We start from the raw sequence: 9,805 nt of genomic DNA on the forward strand, positions 1-9,805 counted from the left end.
AAATCTTAGATTTATTTTTTTAGGATTATACTAAGTTTGTCTATTTTATCTTTAGTAAAAAATAAATGATGACTATTAATTTATTATTATTTTTAATTAATTAGATATTTAGATCTTATAATCTAACTAATTCAAATGTAGACGATTCAATCCTATATTATGCTATATCAGATAAATTCAATAAACGAGTTGGTCGGCAATCGAGTAGGCATTCAATAAATATGTTGTTGGAAAATTGAACCTTCTTTGTCGAGATTCAACCACTGTGCCTCTGACTATCGATTTATTAGAATCATATGATTGATCGGTAATGAAACAAAATTAGTTGGGTAGATGGATATTTTGAGAAATATGTATAATATGCTTTGTGGGTGTAAAACGTTAAAATTTATTAATAAAGGGTTGAAAATGAAAAGTCTGATTTGTCATTATCAAAAAAAAACATTTTAATTGCTTTTAAAATGTAAATTGAAATGCATGAACCTGGCCTATCACGTCCTTCTCGATCATTAAAAGATTAAATATTATTTCTTCGATTAGGTAGCATTAAAGTATGATTTGGTAAACGTCAAAATTTTTGTCAAGAATAAGTTTGACTAGTTCAAGTATTATTATATCTACATCACTTGTAAAATATTCAATTGAATTTGTCAATTAAACTTGAGAAAAATAAATTATTTATGAACATATTTATTTTCAACCCTATTAATAATATTAACTTAATAGAATAATAAATTTTTAACTATGGTTAAATGTGAGTATATTCACCGCATCATATTTAGCTATTCAATTAATATAAAATATTTTATAAAAAATAAAATTAGTAATCCAAAATTAGTAATAAGAGGTCAATTTAGTTATTTCAACGACTTTCTTATTGTTCTTCTTCGCTGGGGCTAGAAGCCAATCGAGCTGTCGCTTTCCGACGAACCAGAATTCGCACCTTCCTTCTCCAATCTATATCTAGGGTTCCAATTCGGATTCTTACCAGGTTCCTCGATTCCTTCCATTCTCCAGATCACGATCTCTCGGATCAGGATTTCCGAGAGCTGAGGTAGGCGGCGGAGGGTAAAAGTTCGCTTTTTCATCCGGAAGCAACATGTCCGTGCCGGCGATCGCTCTCTACCCGATCCCGCCCGCCGGATCAGCTATTCATGGATTCCAGGACTTCGACATCAACCCCCGCGCCGCTGCCGCTGCCCATGCTTCTTCCTCCGCTCCGAGGCCCATCGTCGGCGGCTTGTCCCGCATCTTCTCCTCCACGGCCGCCGCGCGACACGCCGGCGCCGATGATTTGAGATACGACAGATCGGACGAGCTCGGGAGCTCGTACTCTTCGTCGCTCTTCAAGTGCCGGGAGCACAGTCCCATGTCGGTGTTCCATGGCCCGTGCAGCGGGAGCGGGAGTGGATCTTCCAGAAGCCCGCCTCGGGCAAGGAATCCGCGAGAGTGGACCGGGGGCGATTGGAGAACGGGAAAAGATGGGTTCTTTAAGCGTTTCGTTCGGGACGCCGCCAGTCCTAGCCTGGATTTTGATCCCCCCAGCTTCTATAGCAGCGATTTCTGCGAGGAAGAGTTGCCCTTTGGTTTCGATGACAATCCGATGGGCACGATGCCTGCTGCCGCTCTGTATGCCAATGATTTGCTTGCAGAAGCTCAGTCAAGGCATGAGATTTTCCGCGAGGAGATCGTTGTCAAGGCTTTCCATGAAGCAGAGAAAGCTCACAGGGGTCAGGTCAAACATCTTTCTCTTGTCAGAATAAATAATCCTAACATGTATAGTGTTCTAAGAAGGTGAATTTCTCGTTGTTAATCATAGATGAGGGCAAGCGGAGATCCTTACCTACTGCACTGTGTTGAAACAGCTGTTCTGTTGGCGAAGATTGGGGCTAATGCTACAGTGGTTACTGCAGGTCTTCTACATGATACGCTAGATGATTCTTTGATGGCCTATGACCATATTTTAAAGTTGTTTGGAGCTGAGGTAGCTGATTTAGTGGAAGGGGTATGCTTATTCTCTCAAAATGTTCCTTTAAGATATTACATCTGTCATATTCGTTGCTTATGAATTCATTACTTTTTGTGGAGATAAATTTGTTTTTGTTTCCTTTCTATCATATAGTATTGTCAATGTTTATCATAAAGCTTGGTGTTGTCGACTGTTGGTTTGCTCATAGTAAAATCCTCTATATCAAAGGCTAATAAAGATTTGTATCTTATATTATTTTACCATAATTTTAAAAATGATGGTTTTGAATTCTTTGGTAATTGGATAGTGCTCCTGCTGGAGGATGCAGAAATGTTGTTACTCATCCTTGTGGTTCATTTATACAAATATTGCCCTTATATCCTCCTCAAATCCCAAATCAAATATCCAATTGGGAATTGTAAGTTCATTTTCACATAATTAATGTAGTATTCTTAATTTTTATATCTAGAGCAATTACTCAAAATCAGTAATTTGACACTTCTCTAAAGATACATGAAATTTGTATAAATGAACAAGGATGAGTAACAACATTTCTGCATCCACCAGCAGGAGCACTATCCACCAAATACCAAAGAATTCAAAACTGATTATTTTAAACACACCACACAATCATATAGGCCAAATTAAATAATCTCTTATCTATATAAGATTAAGGGCGAAAAGAGAGCCTACATACCTGATGTTTTGGCATTGTTACAATGATGGTAAACTCGACATGATAATGTCTCATAACAGGAGGCAAATTTGTTTTTTATAGTGTGTGGTAGTAATAGAGTATCTAGATTAAAGTAAAGTAATAACCATCTCTGAAGTGGTGCTCAGAATCACATCAATGAAGATACAGAGGCATATATGAATTTCTAGTTGTCATGATGAACATGTGATTATCCCTTCGTTCACCTTGTTCACATTGAATCAAAGTAATTCATAGTTTATTAGACGTTCCTCTATACAGATCATGTGCTTCTACAACTAAAAGGGAATGAATTTTCATATTGACAAGAATTCCACTATGCAGTTTGCATCATTATACACTTGGACAACCGCAATGAAAATTTTCTTGTGTTTCTCTAACTGTTTAATTTGGTGCGTAGCAGTTGTATGACTAGAAACATTCTCCATAGTAGTGCAGAAGTATGCTAATAAACGGTTTCTACTGCAGGTTTCTAAGTTAAGCCACTTGAGTCAGCTTGCTCGGGATAATAACACTGCTAGTAGAAATGTCGAGGCAGATCGCTTGCATACAATGTTTCTTGCGATGGAAGATGCACGAGCAGTGTTAATAAAGCTAGCAGACAGGATTCATAACATGATGACGCTGGAAGCTTTGCCAATGTGTAAACAGCATAGATTTGCCAAGGAGACCCTAGAGATCTTTGCTCCCCTGGCGAGCAGATTGGGAATCTCAACTTGGAAAGAGCTATTGGAGAATTTATGCTTTAAACATTTGCATCCAGTGCAGCACAAAGACTTGTCCGAAAAGCTTCTGAATTCCTTTGATGAAGAACTGGTTGCCTCTGCAGTACTGAAACTAGGAAAAGCTCTAAGAAATGAAGGTGTTGCTTACAATGCTCTCTCAGGGAGGCACAAAAGCTTGTATAGTATTTATTCGAAGATGATCAAGTATGTTCCCCAGATTTCCACCTGCCATCCTTTATAAGTGGATGTAGCTGTCAGTTATTATGAATCTAACAATCGTTTCATAACAGGAAAAAACTGAGCATGAATCAAATCCATGACATACACGGTTTGCGGTTAATAGTTGAGAATGAGGACGATTGTTACAAAGCGCTTGAGATTGTTCATCAATTGTGGCCCAAAGTCATGGGAAGATTCAAGGATTACATAGTTCATCCGAAATTTAATGGGTAAGTTACCGGTGATCATCAAACTATGTTAGCAATATTTTTTTAAAATCTTCATTCACTGTGAACATCACTTGCAGATATCAGTCTCTGCACACGGTTGTCCTTAGCGAAGAGGCGCTTCCTTTTGAAGTTCAGATTCGAACAAAAGAGATGCATTTGCAGGCCGAATATGGATTTGCGGCACATTGGAGGTACAAAGAAGGAAACAACAGGCACTCATCTTATGTGCTTCAAATGGTGGAATGGGCAAGATTTGTCTTGAGTTGGCAATGCGCGACGATGAAAGTTGAAGGGCCATATGAAGAAACAAACCTGATCAAACTGCCGTGCCCTTTCCCCTCTCACTCCGAAGACTGCCCTTATTCCTCCTACACACAGCAGTGTGCCCATGATGGCCCTATCTATGTCATAATGCTGGAGAATGAGAAAGTGAGCTTTCCTACACTGTTCAATTCTCTAGTAAAGACTGTTTTATTCCTTCTCAATTCTAATAGCAAACCAACCATAACATAACGATGACTGTGATTGCAGATGTCTGTACTAGAGTTTCCGGCAGAGTCCACCCTGCTTGACCTGATGGTGAGAGTAGGAGGTGGTGGCTCAAGAGGATCCCCTTGCAGCTCCTCTATGAAGTTTGATCTGAGGCCGCGAGTGAACCATGAAATGATGACTGACCCGAGTCAGAAGCTCAAAATGGGGGACGTGGTGGAGCTCAGACCAACTCTTCTCAACAAGTCATTGACAAAGTATAGGGAAGAGATCCAACGCATGTATGAACAAGAACTCACTCTCTCTGGTAAACGTGGATAGGTTTTATCTAACATTGATAGAATCTCCAATTTTCATTGTTAATTTCTTCAATTTGTTGATATAAGAATTAATGATTTTTTCTTGTAAAAAAATGTGTCACGGGCAGTAATTGAATGCAAGATTTATATTGGCTTAGATGTTAAAAAACGGAGTCTTTATGTGGATTTGCTTCTATAAGTGAATTTTGATCTTGCAAGGGAAGCTTTGTGACTTGTGAGTTGCACAAGCAACAGTTGCTTAATGTGTTATGCCCCTAATTTAGCACGAATTAGACTTGTCATGATGCTAACTTCGCACACCAAATGTGAAAATTTATGAAAATCTGCTTTAAAATTTATGAAAATTTTATTATATAAATTCATAGAAGAAAGAACATATTAAGCGAGGAGAAGGAACAGAGTACAGCAAACATCACAATTCACAATTAGATTAATCACTCGTAAGGAGCGTTGAGTCCTTCATCATCTCAATCCAATTAATTAAGTGCGTTTCACCGGATCAAAGTTGGCCACGGCGATGACGGCGCCTCCGATCGCCCCGAGGACGACGCCGCCGGAGACGATGCTGAGCAGGAAGTTCTTCAGCGAGGGGGAGAACCCAGGCTGCGCCGCCTCCGCCACCTCCGGAAGAGCCACCACCAGAGCGGCCGCTGCCACCGCCAGGGCCTTCTCCTTCCACGAGGCGCGCGCCACGGCGACGACGGACGCGCAGGCCCTGCGCGGGCGCGCCGCGGCCACCGCCTTCGTGGGGCCGAAGAAGGCGGCTGAGGAGGAGGAAAGCTTGACCGGGGCGAGGGAAGGCGAAGAGGGGATGAGCATGGTGAGCGCCGCCGCCATGGGAAAGTCGACTGGTGGAGTTGCGAGGTGGTGCAGCGAAAGGGATAAGGAATCGGATGAGGCAGAGGAGGCGATACGAGGGGTGGGAAATAGATACGGTACGCCACGTCAGCAAATTCGTGTCAGACGTGGCGGCTTTTGGTTGTTCGAGTGGGAGGTAGCCTTATCCGTTAGAGTTGCACACGTCAGCAGCATTTTTGGAACACGTGTCGATGACTTGTATCTACGCGACAGTTGTAACCAATCAAAAGATGACACGACAGGTGTTGTCTCATTCCTTGACGCATTCAAAAAGTAGCATTTTTTTAATAATTTAATTTAAAAAATAAAATAAAATAAAATAATATTTGAATGGGCATGTATGGGCCTCCAAACTCGGTCAGATTCCCACGAATCTCCTTGGCGGCGTTGATCGAAACCCCTCATTGAATCATCGGATTCATTCGATCGCACTCCCAACGCATTGATTTCCAGTTCCGTTACTAGTTCTCCTCTGGTTTTCCTTTTAGGGTTGTTTGATCTCTGCAATCCTCGCACTTCCGATGGCAGCAGCGGCTGCGGATTCCGGTGAGGGTCGTGACCTGCAAGAAAGCCACGAGCGGGATTTGGCAGGCAGGCTCCTCAACATCAACTTAGTTCCCTCCAATCTCTTCCTCAAGTTCCGCAAGCAAACCGAGGGCTTTCGCGTTGGGCTTAATTTCAAGGTTCCTTGCATGCTTTTATTTATTTTGCTTCATCTAGTTTCTTATACAATTACGCCTTATCTTATGCATGATTTGATTATGATATCACCTTTTAAGCCTGCGTTTGGTTATTGCAAATCCTGGACATAGAAATTAATAGCAGATCTTTTCTTACTCTGAATGCTATTCTTTGTCTCCCTTTTACTGCACAAAATTTGATATTGTCGATATTCGTCAAATTAGGATGCCTCAATTTGTTATCTATCTCATCATTCTTTGCATATACGATAATTCTGAGAATTGTGGATTCCTTTGGTGTGCAGGATGCATAGAATAGTTCCAGACTAACATATGCACATTTTGAGGATACAGGGGTGATTGGAATGGTTTAATGTTTACATTGTGAATAATATTTAAAGGTTCTTGCAGAAAGACTTTCAAAGAGATATTTGGGGCATCAAATGGTTTTTTGCTATATGATATGGTAGAAATTTTGCACGAATGAACCAATGGAAGTAAAGTGATGTTATTATAATCTCTTTTATGGTTGTACAATGTTAACCATTAAACAACTTCTGAAACCATTGCCAGGTTTTTTAGCTTTTTTGAATGAGATAGATTATTTGTCTCTCAACTATCTAAGAATAATAATAAGTACCAGTGGAGGAATATTAAACCTTTATATTGTTTGGTAAAACCCCATACTTATCATCTTGAATTTTGTTCACAAAATTATATTTGTTAGTTTAGTTTTCTCCCCCAAATAAGATGCTTTTGCGATACAATTTATACCTTTTCCTTTCTTCTTCCTCTTTAGTTTTAGTTAAATTATATGATTTTATTTTTCTTAAACAACTCAAATTCTATAATGTGCTACTTTCCTTTTAAGTATTACCTCAATTGAGTTGTTATCAACAGTATCGAGAGTTCAATTCGCATCAATGAAACCTTCCCATAAGAATTTAATCTGTTTACTTGTGATTATTGCACTTTTGTGTTTCATCTTGTTATTTGAAAGTATTTTCCCCCAACTAGCTGATCACTGTCTCTTTTCTTGATTCAGTACTTTTGCAACTCTCCTACTAACGAATATCGAACAGCGGTTGTTCTAAAACCCATGGCTTCTAATAAGCCCATGGCTTATAATAAGAGGTGGAAGTTTGTATATGAGCCCTTGCACGGGGATATTCAGTTGCTCTCAAAGAAGATGCCTCTTACTAAATATCTGAATCTTCAGGTATTTGTTGTCTTTGACTGAAATGTTTTCTACCTTTGTGACTGCATATGAATGCATATTACTATAGTTTGACATGTCCATAACTAAAAACTTCGTAGTTCATCTTGGCGGTACATACTCTGATTAGATGGGTTAATTCTTTAAGGATCCCATTATCCATATTGTATCCTTTAGAGTGCCATCTTGAATCATGTGGCTGAATAGATTGGTTGATTCATTCATGACCCGTTTAATTAAACTCGCCACAAACAAACTCAAATAAATTTTAATACAAACTTTCAATTATTCAGAAACTTAAAATATATGCATTGCAGGTCGAATCATGTTGTATATCACTTCTGGACTGCAATATTGGTAATTGAAGTGTCATACCAGAACTAAAATGGAAATGTGACATTTATGAGATAACACATTCTTTAGAATGAAAAAATGCTAAACAATTGATCACATAGTACAATATTGGCTAATGTTAGTTCTATTAATATCTCTAGTTAAAAGTTGATAGGCCACATTTTTTAAATTGTCATATGAACAAGTAGTTCAAGAGTGAATTTGCTTGAAAGGGTTTCTAAGAAGTGTTTTCATGTGAGTTTGAAAAACAAACAAACAATAAAACATATCTCTGACAGTAGTCAGTGAACCAATTTTTGTTTATTAGGTTTATTGAACTGTAACTGTTAGTCTAAGAGATGACATAGATGAGGACATTTAAGTAATCCTTTTGCTTCACATACAATTGACTAATTTATGCTTACTTGAACAGATTGGAGTTTGTCATAGTTTCCACTCGAATGCAACTGGATGGAAGTGGAATCTATCTACATGTTTGGGTAAAGATGGTGTTGGCCATATCAGAAACAAAGCATCACTTGGTCTGTGCCGGGGGGTTGATCTAAGGATTGGTTGGAGGGCAGACTATATACCCCCTGAGATTCAAGGGTAAGATTCTTGCTGCCTCAATGCTTCTACACTTCTACAACAATAATTTGTGAGCTGTGTTGTTTACGCTTGATGTCGGTTAATTCTTGACAGGGAGGTTAGCACCACGGAATCTGTCTTTGACATGATGCCTGGCAGCTTGCACGCATCGATAGATAGATTGGAGGCAATATTCACCAGCACAAGTTAATTTTTGCATTTATTTATTTATACTTAATTGAAGTAAATATCATTCATATACAAAGTGCATCTAGAGTAGCTACTATGGATGGATAAAATGTTGATATCATCCTTCTCTTTGTTTTGTTTGTCCATGGCTTGATCATTGTGTGAATTCTTGTTAGCCAAATTCCAACAAGTGAGGGTTACACTATCTATGGAACACATCTCATGTGAATCTCTAGTCGCAAACAGTTTGCATGAAGGAGGGGACGATAGATCACACTGTCTATTAGGATGGTATTCGATTCCTCAAATTTTTGCCTTTTATAATATTTAAAAAAATTTGGTTAATTCGGTTGAAAACCGAATTAACCGATAAAATATTGGTTCGGTTTGTTCAGTTTTTATTGGGAAATTCAGTCGGTTCGGTTGGTCCGAAAAAAATCGGTTTATTCGATTTTCGGTTTATTCGGTTCGGTTCGGTTCGATTTTAACTGAATACTCACCCCTATTGCCATGTGTACATTTCTCTATAAACTCCATGTTGAGGCACAAGAGCCAATCTTGATCATGTAGAATTGTGTGAATTTTTGTTAGCCAAATTCCAATAAGTGAGGGTTACAGTATCTATGGAACACATCTCATGTGAAGCTCTCTAGTCGCAAACAGTCTGCACGAAGGAGGGGATGATAGATCACACTGTCTATCGAGATGGAATTCGATTCCTAAGTTTTTCTCATGTGTACATTTCTCTATAAACTTGATGCTAAGGCACAAGAGCCAATCTCGATAATGTAGAATTGTGTGAATTCTTGATAGCCAAATTCCAATAAGTGAGGGTTACACTATCTATGGAATGCATCTCATGTAAATCTCTAGTTGCAAACAGTTTGGACGAAGGAGGGAATGATAGATCACACTGTCTATCGAGATGGAATTCGATTGCACAAATTTTTGCCATGTGTACATTTCTCTATGAACTCCATACTGAGGCACAAGAGCTAATCTGTTGGGATACAATCAAAGTCCTACATTGAAAATACATAGAAAAGATCCTGTGGTTATAAGATGAAGATATCTATATATTAATATGAGACTTTTTGGATAAAGTCCAAAAACAAAAATCATAAAAGTTTTAGAGATATATGTGGATTCTATTAGATCTAACATAATCTCGATCAATAGTATATTTATACAACATGTCTCTTAGCTTATGTAAGTTAAGTTGGGTTATCTAATTGATTTTAGTGATTTGTTAATTAATCAAGTAATTAGAGTGT

General features: G+C 38.6%; 3 protein-coding genes across 4 annotated transcripts; 2 read left to right on the top strand and 1 right to left on the bottom strand.

The window, feature by feature from the left end:
- The first annotated feature begins 1,009 nt into the window (after positions 1 to 1,009).
- LOC141821088 (putative GTP diphosphokinase RSH2, chloroplastic) lies at positions 1,010 to 4,794 on the top strand. 2 transcript variants are annotated; one of them, XM_074708453.1, is made up of 6 exons: positions 1,010 to 1,735; positions 1,820 to 2,005; positions 3,153 to 3,613; positions 3,700 to 3,858; positions 3,936 to 4,287; positions 4,390 to 4,794. In XM_074708453.1, exons 1-6 carry the CDS (start codon positions 1,100 to 1,102, stop codon positions 4,666 to 4,668), a joined length of 2,073 nt encoding a protein of 690 aa, XP_074564554.1. In that variant the 5' UTR covers positions 1,010 to 1,099; the 3' UTR covers positions 4,669 to 4,794. The 2 variants fall into 2 exon arrangements, with proteins under 2 accessions (XP_074564554.1, XP_074564555.1); XM_074708454.1 differs by having other exon boundaries at positions 1,240 to 1,730.
- A 197-nt stretch (positions 4,795 to 4,991) lies between these two features.
- On the bottom strand, positions 4,992 to 5,550 carry LOC141822373 (uncharacterized). Its single transcript, XM_074709819.1, has one exon. The coding sequence runs from the start codon at positions 5,502 to 5,504 to the stop codon at positions 5,148 to 5,150; it is 357 nt and encodes a 118-aa protein (XP_074565920.1). The 5' UTR covers positions 5,505 to 5,550; the 3' UTR covers positions 4,992 to 5,147.
- Positions 5,551 to 6,046: 496 nt separating this feature from the next.
- LOC141816486 (uncharacterized) lies at positions 6,047 to 8,553 on the top strand. Its single transcript, XM_074704262.1, has 4 exons — positions 6,047 to 6,208; positions 7,251 to 7,424; positions 8,188 to 8,363; positions 8,457 to 8,553. The coding sequence occupies exons 1-4, from the start codon at positions 6,047 to 6,049 to the stop codon at positions 8,551 to 8,553; spliced, it is 609 nt and encodes a 202-aa protein (XP_074560363.1).
- Positions 8,554 to 9,805: the final 1,252 nt, after the last annotated feature.

The sequence above is a fragment of the Curcuma longa genome, chromosome 2 (assembly GCF_044706935.1).
Source record: "Curcuma longa cultivar G26 ecotype Majalengka, Jawa Barat chromosome 2, ITB_CL_G26_1.1, whole genome shotgun sequence".
In the NCBI taxonomy this organism is placed as follows: Eukaryota; Viridiplantae; Streptophyta; class Magnoliopsida; order Zingiberales; family Zingiberaceae; genus Curcuma; species Curcuma longa.